Source organism: Mycteria americana, chromosome 11 (assembly GCF_035582795.1).
Source record: "Mycteria americana isolate JAX WOST 10 ecotype Jacksonville Zoo and Gardens chromosome 11, USCA_MyAme_1.0, whole genome shotgun sequence".
Classification (NCBI taxonomy): Eukaryota; Metazoa; Chordata; class Aves; order Ciconiiformes; family Ciconiidae; genus Mycteria; species Mycteria americana.
Window position 1 is genome coordinate 24,036,490 of NC_134375.1, and position 24,093 is coordinate 24,060,582.

Genomic DNA, 24,093 nt, shown 5'->3' on the forward strand with positions numbered 1-24,093 from the left:
GGCTGAGCTCAAGCTTTTGCCTGACCCCTTTACTCCAAGTGCTTCTCCAGGCCTGCAGAGTGGCTACATAAATAAGTAACGTGCACTTATGAACAGTTTTCGTTACACAATCCCAGCTACCACGCGGTCTTCGACTCCAGAGACCTGAAGGGTTTGAAGAGACTTACAAATAAATCACAGCTTCCCAGCGGTGTAAACCCAACATGCATTTCCCCAAAATACGCCGTGCTTACAGCAGGAGCACAAGTCTGCCAAGCAGTTCGTTAGGTTTTTACTCGTTTCAATAGCTTTCAAGTTTTACCCTCACCCCCGCGGCAGCCAACATCGCTCCGCGCCCTACGCCGGACGGTGTAAGCGAAGATCGCATGCCATCTGCTAGCTCTGAACACTCGGTGGGAGCACGCGGGAGCGGGAACGGCTCGCGGAGCCCTTACACGACTGAGACAGGCAGCCTGTGGTTAAGCCAGTTTCACCGACTGGCTCACGCACCGCTTCAGTTCACTTGCGACTTTCTTCCCCAACCCCTACAAAACCAAAAACCCTTTTGGCCGAGACAAGCTGCAGGCTAGAAGCTTACGAAAAGCAAACGTGACGGAGCATCCTGCACGCCTCTTACCAACTACGAAGCCATTAGCAGTGAAGTCCAAAATTCCACAAATGGAGGGTAGCTCAGGAGAGATGAGCAGAGATCTAAAAGCGTAGGAGCACGTAAGGATGGAACAGAAAGCCAGTTAGGTGTCAGTTAAGGAGGAAAACGGTAAATATAGTCATTTGAGGAACAAAGGTGGAAAACAGCAAGACTCTGCATAGCTGCATAAAACACTTCAAAAAAATACAAAGGGCAGCTTAACGTTTGGAGGTCTAGGCAGAAAGGAAACTCTAGCGACAAAAGCCGTATTACTGTTAGAGAGCACTGTTTTACCCTGCGAATACCCAGGTGACCCACTGAATCAGGCCCAAGACGTTGAAAGGTACAGAGAACGTCCAAGGCAAGATTCAAGCATACTCTACGATCACATCCAAGGAGAAAAGCGGCCATCTACATTTAGGTGCATTTTTAAAAAGCATACCCTCTCCGACGAGAACAGTGCACGGAGTTTTGGGAATTGCCTCTCCAGCAAAAGTCACTTTGACAATGTGAGGACCAGCTTGAACAGGTTTGTAGGTGCAACGGTAGACTTGGTTGCCTTTGTCTTCTACTACAACTTCAGCAAGGCTTCTCCCCTGAGGATCCTCCACTTCCACGGTCACGTCGCCCACACCAGCGCCTGCAAAGGAAACAAGCCCAGCTGAGCCTCGGCTGCCGCACAGCAACACGCACCGCGTTTAGGACCACAGCCGGCTGCCTGGGCTCAGCCGGCCGTCCTCTGCTACCCTGTCTAGGCACAGCCTAAACGTTCAGCTTCTGCTGACAGCAACCAGACATTCAAGCGGGGAGGGGGCAAGACAGGACGGTGGCATCTCCACGAAGCCATCAAAGGGCTCGGCTGCTCCGTCCACGGGGTTTCACAACAGCAGTATAGCGCTGAACACGTACAGCCTGCCTACCCTATTGCTGCCGCCCCGCGGCACCTCTGTCACAGACTGGCCCACAACTTTACCAGTCAGTTCAACCTCTCAAGCTTTGAAGCTGTTTAGATTAAGAGCTCGGACAAAGCGCGTGCTGGTCTGGACAAGGATCCTTCTCTGCCCGACTACACGAATTCACTTTTGTGCAGACACCTGCTCCTCTCCCATTTTATCCAACTCATCATGCAACAAAACAGTTTTCCAGACACTTTCAGAGGCCAGACGTGTCTTTACATGATTCAGACCACTCCCTCTCCCAATTAGAGGCTGGAACATAACACTTCCCCTCACTATAACCACATTTAATTTTATTTCTAAGCGCCCTCAGGCAGAAGGCAATTTAAAATTTGCTACTCAGCATATTTCAGTGTTTAAATACTCGAAGTAGCTGCCCTAAGTAGTTTTGCATTGTTCTAAATGAATTAGCATTTGTAGCATCTTATTGACTCATTCCTCTAGGCTACAGCATTGCCCTAATAGCAGGCAACAAGGCACGTGATGGAGACGCCCTAATGAAGATAGGAGCCCTCTAATAATTACAATAGTGGTTGAAACCAGTTCGTCATTGAAGTATGAACTCAAAGTAGCACTGCAGCAGGTTCTTTCTGTAAAGCTAAATACAGAACACATGAAGCGTTTACATCCTTTACGTCCATACATCGCTGTTCATCCTTCAGAGGTGGGCAGTTTGTGTTCCTGTATAAATGAGTTGGGTGAAGAAACCATCCAGGAACTTGCCTGCTGCCATTCAGCAAGTTCATGGCAAATCTCTGGGTAATGCTTAGCACCCTCCTGCCCCAGCTCAGCTCCGTACTTCAAACGTTTCATGCACGGCTGAAGCCTCCAGAGCAGCCTGGCTATTAGTTCACCTCTGAACGTGACGGGGCTGCAAATCCTCATCCACTTTTCAGTTTGTTTATTCCTCCAAGGCTTAGGTTCTCCTCACGTCTGAGTGTCGTGGTTGAGCCCCAGCTGGCAACTCAGCCCCCCCAGCCGCTCGCTCGCTCCCCCCCGGTGGGATGGGGGAGAGAATTGGAAGGGTAGAAGTCAGAAAACTCGTGGGCTGAGATAAAGACAGTTTAACAGTTAAAGCAAAAGCCGCACACGCAAGCAGAGCAAAGCAAGGCATTCCTTCACTGCTTCCCATTGCAGGCAGGGGCTCAGCCATCTCCAGGACAGCAGGGCTCCAGCACGGGTAACGGTGACTTGGGAAGACAAACGCCATCGCTCCCAACGTCCCCCCCTTCCTTCTTCTTCCCAGCTTTATACGCTGAGCATGAGGCCATATGGTCTGGAATAGCCCTTTGGGCAGCTGGGGTCAGCTGTCCTGGCTGTGCCCCCTCCCAGCTTCTTCTGCACCCGGCAGAGCACGGGGAGCTGAAAAGCCCTTGACGAGTGCAGCAACAACTAAACCATCCCTGTGTTATCAGCACTGTTTTCAGCACAAATCCAAAACATAGCCCCATACCAGCCACTATGAAGAAAATTAACTCTATCTCAGCTGAAACCAGGACACTGAGGAAGCTGCAGGATTTCGGCACTCGTTCATCCTGCTTACCTGCTGTGTAGAGGTCAAAGTAGGTAGGCTTGTTGGCAATGTTCCCTGTCGCCTCCAGTCCCGGTCCCTTTGCTGTTACTTTGCTCGCATCTCCCTGGGCTTTGTCAACGTTCACTTCAAACGGGCTCTTTGAGATGTGCTGCCCGGCAAACAGGACCGACACCTAAAGACAGACAGCGTCAGCTCCGACCCACCGGGCAGAGGCAGAGCTCAGTGTCGCTGCCACGTAGCCAAGCGTGGGGTCAAGCGCCTGCGCTCCTAGCACAGAGAGTCTATGCCTCAGAGGTGAGAGAGACCATCCATCCCCCAACCTTCATCCTGCCCATGCAGCGTAACTGCTGGTCACCTCCTCAAAGTGCTGCTGATCACGGGGCAGCCACGCAGCGGGGATGCTTGAATCTGGATGGGCCAGCAAGAGGCAAGTCACCACCCAGCAACGAAGTGCCAGCAGAAGTCGCGTTTATCTTTTCAGGCTGGCTGTGGGACCAGCCACTCGGGCGCGTGCCAAGCAATGGGATCACCCATCATAAACCTGCTTCTGCAGGCGTCTGCGGACAGAGCTGGGTGGGGAACCTCCTCTGCAAAACCCCTACGGTGTACGGTATCATTAGCAAAGAAACGCCTTATAGAAACAACCTGATACTTTCCTCCGCGTCTCTCTCTGATAACCCACAAAACTGGCTTCATGAGCTGCAAGAAGTGGCCCCACGTGAGAGGAGAGGCAGCTGTAGCACTTGACACCCAAACACCCACGCGCTGTCTCCCAGGGCACACCCCCTCCCCCCTTGAGAAGGGGACAGCCCAACAGCCCAGACGAGAATTCGGGCCACATCAGGTTACCTCTTCTTCAGGATGCCCGGAGCGGCTATCACGCCGTCAGTTAACAGGCAGCCCTCAGGGGCCCACGCTAACAACCAGCAGCGCGGCACGTTTAGCAAGAGAATACTGGTTACGGACGCACAACCTACCTTGTGAGGGCCAGTAACCCTCGGCACATACTGAACTGAATAGGTCTTGTTTTTGTCGCTGGACGGCGTTATCTTTGCCTAGGAGAGAAAGCGCATCCATTGTTGAGCTGCGCCTACGCACGCCAGCCTAAGACTTCTCTGGGTAGCGCTCGATGCTGTGAAGTACTTCCCGAGTCAGCAACGTCAGAGACGTGTTGCTGTGGGAGCAGGGAACCTTACTACCTCCTCTTCTCACAGGGAAAAATCCCCCACTGGTTCTGTCTTTACATGAGACAAAGCAAGCTCCCTTCTCCCCACCCCAGCCCTTTCCCTCGCTGTTAATTGCTCCACTAAGGCAGGCCAAAACTGAGGAGACGTTAAGTCCAACGTACAGCTGTATTTTTCTGGAATGTTGTAACATGATCAAGTGGAGCACTTGGATGAGAAGTTTCTATAAACATTAAAACCAGCATTTTCACTCAAAATGATTCATGGCATCTAAATAGCTGCTTTAGCCATTCTTGCAGAATGAGTAAGGGCAGGCAGTGATTTAGTGATGTGTGTTATCTAAAACCGTGTCAGAATGTACTTGGCCAGTCAAGCTAAAGCACCGCAACTACTGGACATTGGAGTTGGGTTGCTTAGTTGCAGATAGGGAAATTTTTTTCAAGTTCATCCAGTAAGGCAATTACGAGGAAAAGCTTGAGGCATGCACTTTTGATAGATGGTATTTTGCAACTTCTTTTTAGATTACTTATCTGTTAAGACCTCACTTGTGAAAGATGAAGGTTACTGCAAAAACTTCAGCGTTCAGACCAGCTTTACTTTTCCACACAAAATATTTAACATACATACCTCCTCCCTGTTTCCTTCTGGATCCTCTATGAAGACCATCAGGTCTCCCTGCCCAGCGCTGATGGTGTCCACCGTGAAGACGGCAGGCTGCTTCACCATGTTCCCGTGAGGCTCAATCCCTGCGAGACGGACGCAGAGCGGCACATTAGCTGTTGCTACAAAACCCCAAAGGTAGTTGGGAGGCCACCCACAAGCATTCCAACCCGTCCTCCCCGAGCCCCCAGCACCGGCTTCCCCAGGCCGCTGCGTGGCACCTCTTCACCAGCTGCCCAGAGCAGCATGCTCACAAGAGCCCCTGCTCTTACAGTACAAGCGTTTTCCAAAACTGGTTGACTCGCTGGCGCTCAACTCATCTCAGGATCTCCGGCCGAGCCAGGAACCCAGCCGGCATCTGGTTTCAGGAGAGAGCAAGTGACCCCGTCGGCCTGAGCAGCGGACCGAGGGTCACCCCGCAGCTGGCGCGTGCCCGGCCGGCGCCGACAGCGAGCGGGGTACGCGCGCGAGTCGCTCTTTGGGAGCTGCTCTGCTTCACGCAGCTAAACGCCGCCATGGTGCGGCACCGCAGGGAGGGCAACCAGGGAGGCAGGAGAGGAATCCTGGGAAGCCTTTTGGTAAAGGCATTACCCTAGCACCAAGGGTGGAAGACTTATTTAGGCAAGACAATTCTTACCTACACTGTCCCATTTTACTCCGTTTTCAGAACTCAGCTGTACAGACACTGCTCAGATTTATTATTCTTTGAAAGCTGCTCAAAGTACTTTGCCAGAGCGAACGCCGTACAAATGGCACGCAGGAACCTCTTTAAACCACAAAAATCCTGCAGTCCAGCGCCACTTCCACTTAACTTTTAATCGGAGTTTCTTTATTCCCCAGCACAGGGCCTGCTACAGCACGCATTCACGCATTTACCGGCAGGGTTTCGTCATCTCCCTCTAGGTAGCCCCAGGCCACAACACCTGTCATGGTGGTGTCAGCCCGAGTGGGTGGAAGAACTTCCCAAAGCTGCTGGTTCCAGACTAGCCCAAACATATATACCCTTCCGTCCAAGGGAATTACTCCTCGGCTTATTCATAAAACCGTGGGCACTACAGCTCCGTAGCACAATTAGTGGAAAGTGCAACGTCTGATAGATTATAAAGGAAGTGGTTGTGAACAACAGAATTCCTGAACTTGTTTATCTTCAGAAAACAATAACTTGATAGCAAGGCAAGGAAGATCATGTTTTTACTAGGAAATCTGAGCATTCTGATAAGGTGTTAACAATTGACATATTCATCCTTTCAAACTGAGCTCTAGATTATCATCTAGTTTAAACAGCTATAAATTCGCTCCGCGTATCTTCAGGCCACCACACAAGCATTAGGATATAGTATTTGAGCTAAGTACCTCTCCTTCGGCAAGCACAACGAGAAGGATTGCTTGTCCTCAGAAGACGGCTTTGGCCAGGGCAGCGTTAGTCACAGCACTTTCTTAGCCTACGTTTCATCTGCCGGATTTACTCTCTTATCAGAGATCTGCTTTGGCGGGTCAAATGAGAACTCGTAGCGCATCACCGATGAGCTGCCCGACTCTGCAGAGCAGCTCTGCAGGCTCGTTTCACACCAGGTCTACGCACAGCTGCCCTGGGAGCAAACCGCCGCCGCGTCCGGGGCGGTGGGCTACAACCAAGGCTGACGTTGGGAGGTTATGAGCAACTTGCATGGAAAAACAATAATAAAAAAAAGCTAAGACTGACCCTCTTCACACTTGACAGTCACCTTTCTCTGGAAGCATGAAGACCTGTTAGTCATTTGTCCAGAAGACCCTGCCCAGTCTGGCAGCGAGCCCCTTGCTGCTGGAGTCACCTTTCAGTTCTGACATACGTTAGCAGTCAGAAACGTCAATTTTTTTAGTTACTCTGTTTCAGCAATTAACTTCAGGAAAACATCCATCTTTCAAGAAGAGCCGCCCACCCTTTATAATTTCCATTACAATGGCTCCAGAGCACTGTATGCATGGAAGTGGACAACAAAGTAATTCCAGTTTTTGAAAGAGTAAGAACATGACTATAGCCAGACTTGACAGACCGAGGCAGGCTGATCAGTCATTTACACAGTAAGCGCAGTATAGGTAGTCTATACGTTTGGGGCCTGATAAACGTGTCTGCGTGTCGTGGTTTGCTGTGGAAGGCACCAATGAAGGAGATAAACCCCAAGCAGGGTAAGCGCTAAACCCACTTCTGACTATACTGCCTGCTCTTCAGTGCACAGATAGTGCCCATGTCCATTCATTCCACTAGTTAAGTTTCAATGGAAAAATCAAGTTCAAAAAACCCAAAAAAACCCAAAAATCAAAAACAAAACAAAAAACCAATCCCAAGAAAAACAGAAAAAAATAAGGAAAGTTTAGTTTCTTTCCATTTCACTCTTGTATACCCAATTCTGAAACCCACAATTCTAAAAATCTTGAAGGACCAACAGCAACCCCCAGATCTACAAAAAAAAAAAATGGAATGGAGAACAAAGTGTAATGCTTAAGTGATGTCTTGCTACATACCAAGCATATTAAAGGTAAAAATCTGTTATTCGTTTAGTTGTGATTGTATTCCAATCTAGAGTAGAACCACATCAGAAGTTACAGGAAATGATCCATTTAAAAGGTAAGCTAAAAATAAGAACGCCTATGTAAATCTGCAGTTGCATAAGCATCTACGGACAAGTCCTTCCAATCTACCACAAAGGCTCGGCACTATTTAATGTTTGAAGGGTTACCAACCCGCCTTCCTGCATGTGCAAACAAAGTATCCACACCTACCGATCAATCCAAATAATTCATTTTGAATTAGCCTACCCTAATACACATCTGCCACCAAGCCTGGGAAACTGGAGACTCTGCCTCAACAGAGAGCCTCCTCAGAGAGTTTTTGCTCTCAAAACTTTTGCTGTCCTCAAAAGGAGTTTTTGCTCTTTAAAGGAGCGCTTTATCACGAGAAGCATTCACCGCTAGATCAACAGCCGTCAGCGGCAACGCTGCTAGCTTAAATTTCACACCAAGGTTGTTTCAGCCCCGCATCACGCTACTTCTTCCAGCGGTGGACTGCAAGGCTGGCAGCTTGCAGAACAGGTTCAGAGACTCTGGGGAATTTACATGTTAGAACTAGGAGTGTCGTTTGGACTATATCCACGTACTTCTGAAACTAGGCACCACACCAAGAGTATACAAGTGAAACTTTGAAGTCAGTTACAGTAGGTCTGGAGTTCAACACAAGCAAAAAACCCCACCCAGCTTTCTGAAGAGTTAAACGCTCTGTGCGGCTTAAGCTCACCGAGTCCTTACCTCTGCCATAAGCCCTTGCTTTCTTTGGATTCAGCTTGGGTTTTAAAGGAGCTCCTGGTTTCAGCTTGGCTTTGGGGAACTGGGACAGGTAAGTCATTACAGAGTGCTCATCCACATCAGGATGGATAATTTCTTCAGGGGTAATAACCTGAAAGACAGCGCAATTAAGTATATGGTAGCAGTGCTCGGTTACCGCGTGTCAACGCAGAAACAGAGCTACCACACAGTCTTACCCTTCAAAACTCCCGCATGCTAATGTCATTTCTTACATTTATTTTCCCTTTGATACACATAACAGCATTTATTATCTCATGGCAAGAAAATCAAGAAGCTCGTTACGGTCCCAATGTGGTTTGGGGGTTTTTTGTGCCTTGATTATTAGGGGTTCTCGGGAGACTGTGACAAACTAAACAGTAGCAAGGCAAGACAACGGCAGCGACGTTCCCCTCGAAAAACAACGTGGGGATAACTGAAACTGAAAGGATTAGTAATTCATAACCCTGGGTGCTACAGCTCTGAACCGCAGCGCTTGCGAAGTCAAATTTGTGACCAGTCTCTGCTCCTGCTCCCACAACACACGCTGCTCCGGCAGCCTCAGAGACTTCAGCGATTCTGTCCAACTTTATCAGCACGAAAACCGTCTGGTTTGCAAATACCTCGTTCCCTGGTTGAAAGTCATCTTTGCAGGTGATTTCCTAAGCCAGTGAGTTTTTCTTCTGTGGAGTTCAGTGCAGCAAAACAAGCTCGCTCCATGGACCAACAGAGCAGGGACCACTGCACGTGCACTTTTTCCCCTCCCCTACACGCTGCAACACCAGCTGCCTTCAGCAGGGACACCCGCACAAAATCTGACAACCAGCGCTCCGAAACGTCACAGCGCGTTTCATTACAATTTGCCCTTTCTCAGGCAATTTCGCACGAGTAAACCGTACCTTTTGGAAGCGCCCAAGCAACTTCACCTGCTTTCCTCAATCTACATTCAAGCTAGCTGCAAGTACAAAGCTAACGGCTGCGCCTCGCACAGGCAGCCTGCACAGCCTTACCTGCGGCACGCCCAGCCAGTCGTCCGCCTGCTGCATGGCTTCCCGAGCATTGTCAACGGGCTTCTTCGGGTCCCAGGTCTCCCAGTCAGGGCACAGGCCTGCAAGTACATTGCAATTGTGAGGTCTTATCTGCAAAGGAGCCTCCCCAGCCGAAGAAACCGAGTACAAACTCCGCAGCCGCTCGTATTATGCTGCTCTACAGAAAGACATTCAGAGCTTTGCAGAAGTAACCAAAACAAGATGAGAACGTGCTGCTCGCCGAAACATTTCTGAGACATCAACCACCATCTCCAGGGGCCCTTATGGCGCAGACATTAAAGCCAGTTCAGAGAGACTCCCACCCACCTAGCCTGTCAACAGAAGACGTGTGGCTGACTGAAAAGCTATGCAACTGCACTGCTTTAAATTTAAGCTGCGCAAGAGACCACTCTAAATTCATCACAAACACATCTAGCAATCCTTTATGTTCCGTTGGCTCTCCTGCAGCAAGCTTGGAAAAGAAAATTTCAACTGCTTGCCATAGCACCCCAGATCGCATTAGATGAACACCAGCAATCGCGCTAGCAAGGCTGTTTTACAAGAAGGTGAGGAAACCGTGCCTTTTTCACACTTCATCACGTTACTCGCCTTAAGTAGCACAGCCTTAGCTTGCTAAACGCTGAAGGTTCAGGTAGTGTGCGGCTTCTGGCTGCTCTGCGCTCCCTCTGCAACCCTATTTCAGGAGAACACACGAAGCCTCCTGCTGCGCCCTGAAGTTGAAAGGTTGTTGGCACTTGCTGTGGGAACAAGTCTTTCTTGCATTTAGGAGCCAGCATTTGCGCCTTTGTCCCTTGCACCCAATACAAAGCCTAGACGTGGCGCCTCCAATAATGCAATCGCACCTTCTGCTTTAGGCCAGTATTTCTCTTGGCCAAGTCGTTTACAACTCGCTGCTTCCCACAGCTGGCCTCTTTGGACTCGGGTCTTCGCAAAAGCCTCATTCCCGTCTGTAGCTCGGTGGTGAAAACCTCCTCCCGTAGGAACTGCAGAGCAGCCACCAGGAGAGCGAGCAAGGACACCCTGACCATCAGAGCAAAGGACTCACCTGGAGCACAGCTGTCAACGAGAGCCCCCAGTGCTTTGCCATCCTGCCAGTTTTGATTGAAGTTCGTGATTGGCAAGTAAGGAATTTTGTTCTGGATCCAGCCCAGCAGCCTCTGCTTAGGGGTCTGCTTCTTTGCATCATCATCACCTTCATCCTCCCACACTGGCATGGAAATGGAGTAGTGGAGGATAAGGGTCCATATCAGGCCAAGGATCAACTTCAAGTTTCCATCAACTATGGCTTTACTATCTGGGAGACAAAAGACAGACATCTGATTATTTCCCACCCTAAAGGAAAGAAGCATGTTTTTAAAATACTGTGCCTGCGCTCGTGCCCAGGTAATCGAGGACAAGAGCAGCGACCCAGGTCACTGCAGGCACTCGCTCAGGCAGCGACATCATTCTTCATGCCCTGCGTTAGATGGGAGGAAAGAGAGGAGTCCAAGGACTCGGTGCTCTCCAGCTGCCTTGGGAGCTCAGTGCTCTGCTCTCCAAGGGTGCTCTGACGCACCCTGGAAGCTTTATAACGTTCAGCTTAGGAGAATCGGCACTTTAAGATCCCTGGTATTTTGCATTTGGATGATAACTGCCACCTGGTATTTTTAATGGCATTTGTATCTCAAGAAAGAGGCCAAACAGCATGCGACGGCCCAACAGGGGCAAAATACCCCAGGACATACCTAAAGCACCATTTCAGAAACTGCATTTACATACACAAACGTGCCTCCCCACACACATCAATAGTTTGCATTAAAAATGGTAGCAAAAAAAAAAAAAAAGGGCTACATGATGAAGTCCAGCAAAGCCAGAGTTTGGAATTAGAACAAAGTCCGGATATATCACGGCCTGGGTACAAACGGCAAAGCGGGCAGCGGAGGTCCATCGGGCATCCTTTGCACCATCACGCTCCTGCCTGCACAAAACGTCATCCCCCCACACTACCGCTGAGAGTTAGAAGACAAGGAGAAGCCAGCTCTAGCAAAACCGTGTCACGCTCTAGCCTAGGAAAAGTTGACCACCACAGTGGTCATGCCGCAGCTCTACTTGAAGACACACCGTGCAGCTGGGCACTAAGATCAGGTTGTGGGAAGAAGCTGTCCGAAGGGGCAGGATATTTTTCTGCATCACTTTGGCCTTATGAAGTGACCTCTACAGTTTCGTGCATGCTCTTACAATCTGCTTTGGTTTTAGCGAGTCCCGGGTCAGACGCACTCCCTTCGAGGTTGCAGTTGCTACTCAGGTTGCATTATACTTGTAACAGCTCCAGTTTGTCCAGGTTCAACCAAACCAGGGATGTTCTGCACGTTACGGGATGCCCCCAGCCTGACCGACCCTTTCATTCACAGCAACACGTTACAGCAGAGCATTTTTCTGTTCTTTCCTCCACTACAATGAAAACCGCCAAAGAAACCCCTCTTTAGTCAACCGAAGGCACAAGTGACCTGGAAGCTTTTGTCTGCTCTCCAGCTCCCAGAGCAGATGCTGGAGTCAAGACAACTACAGCGGTATAAACTCACTTTGATGCCATCCAAGTAATTCTACAGGGATCTTAATGAGTCCTAGCTAGCAAAGGAAAAGCGTTCCGTGCTTCGGTGGCCTTCTCCAGTTCAAATTCAGAGCGTTTACAGGTAGAGTCCTCCAAGGCAAGCCTCACCATGCCCAACATCCACCGGGCACGCCTTACTTGCTCCTCTTCAGCTACAGAGACCGCAGCAGCAACCCCGTACCATCTGATCAATACAAAAAGATCTCCTGACTTTCAAAACAAGCGATTATACAGAACAGTGGCCAAGAACAGTAGGCACCAGGGTGTTCCCTTTAACCCAATGCTCAGGCGAAGCGGTTAATATTTACACGGTTTCACAATAGGGCGGTATGTCCTGAACAGATAACGCTGTACCTTCAGACCTTGAATGGCGTTTGGCCTTTCTGGATAGTTTGTGTCTAGTTTCTACTCAGACTTTATTTGTATTGGATTTTTTTTAACATCAGTTTTGACTAATCTTACAGGGTTCTGATAAGTGTCTGCCACTTGACTGCTCACTGCTGATTCCACATCCAGGCTGAGATATGCGGTAGATAGCTATGAGGTGATTAAGCCCCACTGGGTTTTAATTACAGGTTCCAAGGTAAAAGTCCGCATCACGTCAGTAGTGTGTCTCCTAGCGACAACTAAACAGTCCTTGCTGTTACCCATTTCCCCCCTCTTTCCAGCTGAGCTGCAAACTGGGCCGTGGAGGGAAAACGCTCCCTTACAAGCTATTAGGGAAAGCTTTCTCCAAAGAAATCGTATCCGAGCAGAAGCAAGAGCTGCATTTTACATAAGAGAGAGACCCAAAGCCCCGCTGGCAGGATCACCGCCGTGCCTGAGCTCCGCAAGCTGGAACCGAGGGCTGCAGCGTGCAAAAACCAGGCGGTCGGTGCGAGCCCCCGCTGCCCGCCCGCTCCCTGCGGCACCTCCGACCCGCGGCCCTCGGCCGGACCACCCGCTCGCACCGCCGCGCTGGAGCGCGCTGCCGGCCATCGCGCCCCTGCGCCAAAAACGCCTCCGAGCTCCGGTTGCAGCTTTATACTGACATCGGCATTTTTACTGGAGCGGACGCAGCGATGAGCTAGCGTGCTACAAGTAAGCTCGTGTCAGAAAGCCATCCAGATTCCCAGGGAGGAAAGCCAGCGGGACAGAGTCGCCTCGAGCACGCTGCTACGCGCACATTACTCGAGATAAAGAATGGCCCGCTTCATATTTACAGCACGTAAATAATGTCTATATGCGGATGCCCTCTGCTTACTGCAGCAACCGGCCGCACGCTCAGAGCTTCCTCCAGCGCCCCATCGCCATCTCCGAGGGCACGGCTGGGCAGTGGTCCTTGACCGGGGGAAAAAAGAGCCCGTGCACAGAACAGCTTCGCCTCGAGAGCGAGAATACCCCGTCCCATCGGCCTCGTCCAGAGAGGCCGGGCACGGGGCCGCTGCCCCGATGACAGGAAAAGGCCACCGCAGGAACGGGACGGCTCTTCCTCCCCGGGGCTGGTGCCATCCCCGCGACTGCGCTTTGTTAGCGGAGCTAGCAGGCTCTTGCAGCCTCCCGGCTTCCTGACAGGCATTGGGATCTCATGATGTAATTTTTTCCAAGCCTGCTTGTAGGAGGGCTTGTCTGCTTTCATTTGGGGTGGGGAGGAGGGAGGGAGAAGAACTCCTGGGCAGGACAGGAGACCTTATCAGCACCCAGCAGAGCTGTCTGCGCACCCTTCCCGCAGGCACCCCGCTCCCAGCTACAGGGGATCCCACCGGCAGCTCAGCCCCTGGCCCGCCTGGGCTCACAATCTCTATCACGATATAAAAGGACCCTCCAGGTTCAAGAAGAGGCCAGAGTCCAGCCCAAAGCAGGTTTGGCTTCCAAGCGCTGGTGTAAAGCTCGGCCCCACCCGAGCGTTCAGCCTCTCCATAAAAGCCTCTGCTTTAGTGCTGCCTTTTTAATTAACTGACTAAAAACATTCAATGCATTCTCCTTGAGGTCTCCCGGGCATTAAGATGCACGAGGCACCCAGGAAGACAAGCATCCATTAACAGGTCCTGCACAAGGAGCACAGAGCTGGCCCAGAGAGCCTTGAAACCTTCTTAGTACAGCCAAATTTGCAGGCATCCCCCACCAGCTCCGAGCGCACACTGCCAGTGGCCAGTGTAATACGGCCAAAGTTTTGGAACAGTGAAAAAAAAAAAAAAAAAAATGTTTCCAATGACACTTAAGCACCGACAATCATTACTGCAGGCACTGCTGCGTACCCCAGCTCGGCTGGCTTTCCACTGGATTCCCCCCATTCCCTGCTCTGCTTCAAGACCCTTTTTCTGTCCCTCCCAGGCTGGAAAACAGGTTACGTGAACAGCACATCTTGCAACACTGCTCTCCTACTACAAAAATTACTTTTAGGCATACTTATTACTCACACAATCTATACTTTGCAGCTTTACAGAGCCTTTCAAGCCCTGTTTCTCAATTGCTCCTCTGGAGCTCACAGTAAATTTACAACGTAGAGACGCACCACGCTTGTCGTGGCCAGTGCTCCAGAACCACAGGGCGACAGCCCGGCCCCTCAAGGATGCGCCTCCACCATCACCAGCGTTTGCCTTCCAGCTTCAGAGAGTAGGCAGATGGGAACAAATTGTCTGCTTTCAGCTGACACGGAGAGCGCGTGTTTCCTCCACGGCACCAGGCGAATTTCCGCAGATTAAAGGAGCCCTCTCCACGCAGGCGACGGCCGCTGATCCCCGCCTTCCCGCGGCTCGGAGGAAGTGAGCTGTCGTATCTCATCCGCCAAGAGAGTTCAGACAGAACAAATTCTTTACAGCACCGTTGTAGACAGCTTTAATGTAACCTTTTTTGGAGAAAGCGTGGTCATCTGCATAATTTTCTTTATTCACGTTACAACACCTATGTCAACATCTGCAAGACGCACTCACACGCGTGCCAGAGCGCACTCGCTCACTGGTTCTGTGCCTGGTAGGAGATGCCTGCTTTGGAGAGCAAAGTCCCCGCAGAGCTGAGTCACGCCACCGCACCGGCCGCGGAGCAGGATGCCTGCTGACGGCCGTTCGACTTGTACTTGCAGAGGACGCATTTTTACGGGGAGCCCAGGCGTAAAGCAGGATCCATGGCTGGAGTGCCCCAGGACCTCTCGCCTGCCCCAGACCAGTACTTAGGAGGACTTCAGCTCAGCTGGAAACACAGGCAACCAACTTTAGAGGTGCCATGTAGAACAGCCAAAGGGTGAGGGTTGGTTTTTGTTTGTGTGTGTGTTTGTTTGTTTTTCCATTAGAACTCAGAGGTTTGGGGCTGTTACATGCAAGTCCTGCTGATGCTCAGCTGCAGACTCCAAATTTGTGAATGCTGTTAGATGAGCACTTTTAGACCGTCTGCAAGTTATCACGGCTGGACACACAGTCCAGAAGCAGCAAGAAGCAGAAACACTCAAGTTTGGCTCTAACAGGAACCTTCATTCCCACCTACACTGTTCAACGTGCATTTTAACTCCAGTTACCCCAACTCTAACTTGCTGTCCTCCTCTAAAAGTACCCGATGGCAATCCGATGTCGACAAAATAGCTACAGCTGCGAAGCGAGACGCAGCCCTGGCTCAGCCGCACGCGGGCAGAAGCCCAGCGGCCCCGGCATCGGGACGCAGCGCGGCAGGACCCGCACTGACTGCTGGGGAAAACCTGCCCACGAGACCTAAGCTGTTCTGCAGAACCAACACCAGCATCGAACAAGCCAGCACTCACTCTTCTGTAAAAAAAAAAAAAAAAGCCTATATATAGCCTACAACATTAAGTTTTATGTAGGAGTATCTTGCTTCTTAGTCAGCTATTAGGATTTAAGTGGCTGCCTGGTAGGGTGAAGAGGAAAACAGACTGAACCAGAGCTCGTTTGCTTCCCCCATCACACCTCTGAGTCTAGATTGTAATTCTTACCCTTTTATTATCCTATTAACTAAGTGGCAACCAGCCCAAAGAATGGATTATGGCAATTCCATAGGACAGCAGTACACGCCATCAGTCTCAGTCTTGAAAAGGAACCAAGTTTTAACTGCTCAAGCTGATTTATAATTGTTGCTCCATACTAAATATTAATACGATATGTTACACTTGGACTGTTAATATCACACTCCTTAAAGCACAAAGACAGACGTTCAAGTGCCTAGCCTTCAGCCAGCAGCGCGACTAGCCCGAGCCAGCAATGTGGCCATCTCGAGACAAACGTGTGTCATTTTTACGGCTTGGGCCACGAAAAACTTCCCAGCCTAGCAAGTGGAAACAGCCAACGCTGCGGAGCTGGGTGCTCTGTATTTGCTGGGTGCTTGCAGCTGCCCCAGGAGCGAGCAGAACCGAATCCTGGCGTTGATGGGAAGCTTGCCGATTCACCGATTCCCGAGCAGAGACCCTGAACTCCTCCTGGAGCGCTGGGCCGACGCCAGCAGGATGGCCAGATCTCTCACTTGGCGTTGGCTCTTTAAAGCCGTCTTAGGGCCCTGAAGTCACAATATCCATGACTAAGTAAATTCAGCATCTTTTGCCTTTAACCTAAGCGCCTAGGGCACGTTACAATTTAGTTTTAGGCATCTTCAGATCTTTAAGAATAGTTGTTAGACTTGCAGTCCATCATTACTTGATTTCAAGAGCTAGTGCTGCAAGAGAAATTCCTGTGGCCTCCTCCACCTTTCAGAACAGCTTCGCTTGTCCTTCTTGGGCTCCTTCCCAGCCCAGTGTATACTCTTTGTTTCAGTCAGCTCTATACTGGAAGAAGGACTATTTCCAGAGGAGAAAAAAAGAAAATTCAAAATAAGATCTTACAGACTGGGAGTCCCCTCACTCCTCTGCTCAAAAGGGTTTCCAAGTTGCAACATAGAAAATTCCAAGCAGATTTTTGGGGAAAAAGGGAAAAAGTCTTCTCCATGAGGGCTGTCGCATACTGGAACAGAAGCCCAGACCGTCCGTAAGGTCTCCATCCTCCGATACTCAAATCCAACCGGACACAGCCTCGAGCAACCTGAGCAACTTGGGCCTGCTCCCAGTACATGGCTCAAACTGTATCACCTTCATTAGGTCTCTCCAAAACTAAATTCTTCTGCAATTCAAAAAAACCCCCCAGTGTTACAAACAAGTTTGTGACTCGTATCTTTTGCTCACGTGCAAGTTTGCTTTGCATTCAGATCCAGCACAAGCACTGCCCGAACTGCGGCAAGGCTCCTTGAACTCTGCCCTCCAGCAGAGCCGCAAGTCATTTTCTGTTGGACAATTAGTGGAAACAAGATAAGCTCCCGCAGCAGACAGCTTCCTCCAGCTAGTCACAGAGACCGTGCGAAGCCTCGTGAAACAAATGAGGGACTGAAAGAGCAACTTTTGAGTAGTGAATTTTTCTTTTGAAGCAGTTTCTTGACTGAGGCTGCAGTCAACACTGCTTGCTCGCAGTCTGAGGAAGTCGCCTCTGAAGTTTTGCTGTTGATCTTCACGCGTGGAAGTTCTGCCACAACCGGCACTGATCTTTGCATCCAGCTTCTCTAAAAGGCGGTCACTCTCTCTAATCTTGATGTCTTCCCCATTCACAATTTTGTTTTATGCATTATGTGGAGGAAGAAGCCAAAATGCACGGTCCTTAACACAAAACAAAGGAGCGGTCTCAACAACAGCCCTTACTCCCTATTTCTGGACATGGACGGAACTTTGTATAGCACACAAAGTTCATCTCAGTTATGGATCATTTATGTAGAGACCGTTGGAGTTTTAAATCCTGGTGTCTTGAACTTTCTGAGCACTTCCCCACCTCTAACTGTTCTCACCTGTTGTTAAACCGCTATAGCAACCGGGGGACTGAAAAATTAAGCACTCATTAGGGCTTAATCTTCTGCAACAGTGAGAACGCCACACTGAACCGAGCTCTCCCAAAGCCCTGCTCCGCACTGCGTGCGTGCCAAACAGAAGTGTGCAGATGAGATGGAGTGAGCAAGCTGCCTAAGGAAATTCTTTGCTGAAGCATACGGTATGTGTTCACAGCCTTACCGCGCCTGCTAAAGACATTAGTGACATCCTTCGTAGGGGTAATATGTCTTTACATCAATTACATGGGTTCCTCCACGCTTTGAGAACATACTGCAAGCATTTCCCCCAGTGACCGTTAAGCCCAGGTCCACCTCGGGGCTCGGCACATAGCTTGCCGGCTGGCCGCGTGCAGCCGGCTCGCCCGGCGAAAGCGCAGGCTATGCTTGTTGCGGAGCTGGCACCGGCGCAGTTGAACTCCAGCCAGCTTCGTGGATTCCTAGCCGTGACCTGCTAGCCTGGGACGGAAACGTGCTCCAGCCCCACGGCATCTCCGCTTCGCAGCGGTGCTTGCAGTCGGTGCCGTCACCCTTAGGAGAGCCGTTCCTCGGCATCCAGCTCACCCGAACGCCCGCGGGCTTTCGCCTCACCTGCTCCCGGCTCAGCTCCCGCACCCTGCCAAGACGCAGGCAGTGGTCAGCCTCACCAACGGGCCTCAGCGCGTTCGTCACCTGAGGAAGCGTGCCGTCAGGCAGCGTAGGCGGTGCACCGCCTACGCAGCAGGTCCCCTAAGCTTTGTACGAGGCGAGTTTTTCACTGGAGGGTTCTAAGGACAGAGTGCTGATCTGGGCACAGACGGGAGGAGGGGAAAAAAATGTCAGGGGGGTTTTGGGGGTGGGGTTTTTTGGTTTGTTTGATTGGGGTTTTTTGGTTTTGGTTTTTTTTTTTTTTTGCAAGGGGACAGAAACCATTTCCCTACATGCTTACCAGGGTGTCTGGTTATTAAAAAAAAAAAAGTAAGATTCCTTTGAGAGACTTATCTTAGGATTTGAGAGATTAAACATTACAATTCCGAGGTTTTCAATAGTTTTTACTTTAAGTGGATGTGAAACCATTTGGATCAGTCAGACACCCTCAGGCCACTATCGCATCCATCGCCCTGTACTGTCTACTGGTGCATGTTGGGCCTCTGATGAGGTGGAACAGGCAACTGTAAAAATGAGGTCAAATCCAGTCCTTTCAGTGTAGGTTTGGCAAGAAAAAAAAAACCAAACAGACTTTTAATACAGAAAAGAATAAAAAGAATCAAAGCAGTGGAGCTCACAGGAGTGAAATACAGACTAAAATAGCTCTGCCCAACTTCTTAACGCGCACCCAGAGACCACTTAAGTCTCACATCCCGAAGAGAAAGGCGTAACACGAAGCAAGTTTAAGCCAGCAGCGTAACAGCAACAGCAACCAACCCAGCTTGTCCAAGAGAAACTGAAAACACCCAAGGGGGCTGGAAGGAGAAGTCAAGAATTTCAAAATTAGGAATTGTTGGGGTGGGTGGGGAAAAAATTCAAACTGCGGGTGGCTTATGGTCACATTCCTTAATACTTTCAGCCTGCATACACCTAGGGTTGCTCTTGCCTTAAGAGCCATATACCAAGCTATGGATACGAGAAGGCAAACGTCTGGATGTTCAAGAGCAGCCCCAGGCAGGAGGTGTCGGCACGCAGCCGAGTCCTGCGGCCAGCGCTCCTGGGGAGCGTCCCCGCCACGAGCAGGAGGAGGTCGGGACGCTGCCGGGACGGGGCTGGCAGCGAGCAAGGATGCAACACACAAGACTAAGAGCTGCCATTCACACCGGCTATTTCAGACCCAGTTGCTCTCTGGAAGCAGGTCCCCGCTCGCGGCCGCAGGACCGCGGTGCAGATACCCAGCCGAGCCGCACGCAGGAACGCTGCGCTAGTTATCCGAGATCCTTTTCGGGGGCGGGAGGAGAGGCTGAATGTTCAGCCTTTGTGCAGCAGCGAGTTTCCATGAGTGCTGCTTTGTTCGCAGCGAGCGAGCCCCTCGCCAGCTCGGCGGGGCAGCCCGCCAGCGTGCCACCGCCGCGCTCCGACCCCCAAACCCCGGCGCGGCTCGTTAACCGGCGTGGCCGAGCACCCGCGGGGCAGGCGGCACCGCCACGCTTCCCGTTCTCGTAAACCCTCCACGTACGGCCGAGGGAGAAGCGGGCTCTGGCCACCCTCCCGCGCGCGGGGCCTGCCGCGGCACGCCGCCGTCCATGACATCATTGCCAAAACCGCCCCGACAATGGGCCCTGTGAGCGCGGCCCCCCTCACGCCCAGCAAAACGCATTCCCCGCTGCTGAGCTCATCCCACCGCCCCTCCGGTGCCGGCCCCGGGAGCGGCCGGGACACCGCGGCTCCCGCTTGCCTCTGCCGAACGCAGCGGATGGAGTTCGGCGCCCTCGATCGTGAAGCTCTGCGTTTCGGGGGAGAAACGAGCGGAAGCCGGGCGGCTGGGGCAGGAACGGGCCTGCAACCCCTTCGTGCCTCACCGTGCGAAGGGAGCCCGAGTCCGCCCGGGACGTTCCTGCTCCCCGCCGGTTCCGGGTGACACAGCGGTGCCCCGTCCTCCAGCACGGCATGGCTGGCAGCACCCCCAAGACCGGTTGCATCGACCCCACGGGCAACAGGCTGCCAGGGAGAGCCCCCGGCAAGGGCCAGGCAGCGTGGGATCGGGCCGTGGGAAGGGCAGCAGGATTGCACCCACACCGCCGCTCGCCCCCGCAGCCCTGGAGTCAAAGGCCAGAGGTGGGAAGCACCGGGAAGCCGTGAGGACAGGGCAACGGAAGCTGCCTGAGTGTTGATTAATCATTCGGGAATGAGTGGTGGAGGAAAGTCCCTGCAGTGAGGAGCGAGCATGCCGGAAAGTGGATTTCTGCTAAATGGGGGGGGGGGGGGGGGGAAGGAGTCCTCCTGCCTTTGCCACGCTCTGCTGAGAAATGCTTGGCTTGGCTTTTGAAACCAAGAGACATGACACAAACTACACCTCCCTCCTCTGGGCACGGGATGGGAGTGAACGGGGAACGATCCTATGCCAGGTCTCTGCTCCTCAGGGTCAGCACATTTATGGCCACGGCACAGCAAGGCTTCGCCTTCCCATGAGAGCGGGCAGCTACGCCCGGGTCAGCAACACCACTGCCCAATTCACAGGAAACAAGTTTCACTTTAAGACAGACATTAGAATTTTAGTCAAATGCCAAATTGCCTAAGCTTAGCACAAAATATTTGTCCAGGAATCTGATAAACTCGAGGTTATTTCACGCACGGCATGCAAACAAAAAAGCACCTCCTCACAACGTAGAAAGCCAAGCCTTGACCAGCAAGGCTGAACCGATAACCACGGCTGCAGAGTCAGAATTCTGCCAGCGTAACACAACAAAACCACGAATTGTCTCTGAAGCATGAGTGCTGGAACCATCTCTGCAGGATTAAGGTAATCCTAAATCTCACCAGGTCACTTCAGGTCGCATCAAGGTTAAAAACCTGGCTAGTTCTTGCAAAGACCTCGCAGGGGCTGGCAGAGGCACTAGGCGACAAGTCATTAGCACTGCGCTGGGTCTTACGTTACTGAAGGAAGGCTACCAAGCTTCAGCGCGGGGGACCGACAGGAAGGTCCATCCTCAGGCATCAGCATGCCCTGGAGATGGAAAAGGTGCAAGAGATGCGGCTGAAAAAAAAAAAAAAAGGGCGCTTCAGCAAGGCCAAAGAGCAATGAGTAATCCAGAGGTTTCCAGACGACAAACTGCATTACTGAAGAGCGTGTTTACTCACACTGGGTGTAGGTCAAGATAGTTATAAGAAACAGCGTGTAAAATCCTGCCGAGACAAATGAGCCCATTCAGATAGGGCTGTAACATCTTCTGTGCAGCAGACGCCAGGCACGAAAGCTGCAATGGATGGAGTTCCTGAAGCCAAAACCAACACATTAGAAATTATCAGAAGTGATTACTGTTTGGGGAAATCCTTGGCCACAACATACACCAAGATTCAGTTTTTCCATCTGAAACCAGAATTGCTGTACTGACTGCGATTCCCTGAGCACAGGGCTCTCCGAAGGAAATCCCCACTCACGCAGCCCTGCGTGGCTCAACCCGTCTCCACTCCACGCTGCAACACTAAAGAGCTCAGCATTGGAGCACACTTTGTGGTCCGGGGTTGGTGACACATCAGAAAATACCCTGCCAGTCACTTTAGCTATGCAAAAGATTTGTGGTTTGTCTCAGTTTTGATAGCCTCTGATTCTGAGCACCTAACAGCACTGCTCCACGCAGGTTTGTTTTGAAGCATTTGAGCACAGATACGCTGTTACGGGTGCTCTATAGCCCTCTGCAGCTTAGTGACAAAGTTATTCCAGAATTTATCAGCAGGTCAGGTATCTCTGTCCTATCATTGCCCTGAGAAGCAATAGGAAAGGTAATTAATCTCTAACATGCAATTGTACCCCCACTGCAGATAGGAACAGCCGCTTTGGAGATCTCCCTCCAACATCCGAGCCTTTTCAACAGCTCATTTCGACACTCAGACACAAGCACACGCTCTTAACATAAAGACACAGCACCCGGAGCAGCCCTACACCCACACGCTGCCGCCAGAACGCGTCTCACCAGGCCGCTGCCGTTCAGCGCTGCCGTGACGGTGCAAAGCGCCCGAGGTCGGCCGTCGTCCTACCTCCGAGCTCCGGGCACTGCCACGGCGTTGCCACGCGAGTGCCCCTCAGGAGGGGGCCGACGGCACCAAGCGAGGACGCTCGGGGCAGCTGCGCAGTCGCTACCAACACGTGCGGCCGCTTGCAGCCCTGCGGCCCTGGCAGGCACCGTTGCTTTTCCATGACCCCTATGAAGATGTCTTAATGCTTTTGTGTGTAAGAATTAGATGTTAATTCTTCATGAGCTTTCACATACAGACACCGATCCTCCCCTCCACTCAAAACCATGACCATCCCTGTCCAAGAAGAAAGAAGGCGACTTCCCTTCCGGAATGTCAGTCCTTAAAACGTACTCAGTGTTGTGCAGCTGCTTCTTGAAGGAAGCAGCTTTCCCCTCTTCACGGAGAACGCAGTGAAGTCGTTTGAACGTATTTTTGTATACTTGTGCACCCCAGCAGTAAACACACTTCCATCTGCACACAGCACAAGGCTCGCCCCGGCGCGGCGGCGATTTACGCCCTGTGTGTTTAACATCCCACACAGGATAGAGCTCTGTTTATACGGTTTCAGCTACAAGCCACTAACATAAGGAATAGACGCTTGGCTCGCGGCCCGGGTAATTCATCCGACGGTGGCAGCCCCTATCAGACAGACCTCTTTTGAGAGGAGCCTTCACCAGCAGGAGCGCGGCGGTGAATCTGCAGAGGCACAGCCTGCACGGGTGGTCTCTGAGCACCTTAAAGAGGACCATACAGGATTAATGGTACAGCTTGAGCGCATATTAGCCACAGCTGCGTGACGCGTGCTCGTGCAGACCGCATACCCTCTCCTCCCATCCAAACTCGCCCACCGCGCAGCCAAGCTTCGCTTCAGATGTGCGAGTTTCGCATCGCTCCGAGCAGCCCGCGGGACCCCGGCTCAGGCCGGCTGCCACCGGCTGGCCAGCCCCGGCCCCGGCCCCGGCGCTGCTCTCCCACACCCCGGGTCCTGTGCCATGCGCGGCTCTGCTCGGGAGCCGTCCGCCCGCTCCTCCCCTTGCGGGCTGCTCCTAGCAGGAGGCAGGAGCAGCTCTGCTCATTTGGCACCATCAGCCTAATCCGACTTCGTCAAGAGCTGCTTGGCAAGAACAGGCTCTGGCTGCTAACAGCATTTCCGAGCTCGCCAGCGCTCAGAGGGATACCACCTTTCCTCTCCGGAGGCTGAACTTCAAATCTTCCAACTAAAGGCTTCACACAAGTCTTTCCAAACTTCACGAGCTCACAGCTCTCTCCCTAGTCCTCAGGGACGGCGCTCCACCACACACATGCTGACTGAGCAGGGTGCAGGCAATTACCCAAATCCTCACCAGCTGCAAGATCTCATTTTTAATCTGCAGTCTCACATTGTTCACATTTGCAAGCCTATTGTATTTCACATTTTGAACACAAAAAAATAAAGCACTGGCTGCAGGGGCAATTCTGCTAGAGCTGGAACAGTTGCAGCAACATTGCAAGCTACACCGCTCTGCCTGACCTCCCACGCCCCTTCCAGCTACCTACCAGGTTAGGTACAGCGTTAGGCCACCTCGTTTGTTATCAATTCCTCCATTTCACCACGAAAATTGTTTAGTAACATGCTATTACCTCCACCCGGACAGAACCAAAGCCCCACAGGCGTTTGTCCTAGACGAAGACTGGGCTGCTCCTTTCAGCTTTGACGTTGGAGCTTGAATGCTC

General features: G+C 51.6%; 1 protein-coding gene across 5 annotated transcripts in view; it reads right to left on the bottom strand.

Annotated features, from left to right (window-relative positions):
• The window catches only part of FLNB (filamin B), a 74,047-nt gene that overhangs the window by 38,839 nt on the left and 11,115 nt on the right, over positions 1–24,093 (bottom strand). For all 5 annotated transcript variants that reach the window (XM_075514170.1, XM_075514173.1, XM_075514171.1 and 2 more), the window contains exons 2-8: positions 10,372–10,620; positions 9,288–9,385; positions 8,245–8,392; positions 4,930–5,048; positions 4,096–4,173; positions 3,128–3,290; positions 1,071–1,268 (exon numbers count right to left, since the gene is read on the bottom strand). In XM_075514170.1, the coding sequence (XP_075370285.1) occupies positions 1,071–1,268; positions 3,128–3,290; positions 4,096–4,173; positions 4,930–5,048; positions 8,245–8,392; positions 9,288–9,385; positions 10,372–10,620 (1,053 nt within the window). The remainder of the gene's footprint in view (positions 1–1,070; positions 1,269–3,127; positions 3,291–4,095; positions 4,174–4,929; positions 5,049–8,244; positions 8,393–9,287; positions 9,386–10,371; positions 10,621–24,093) is intronic.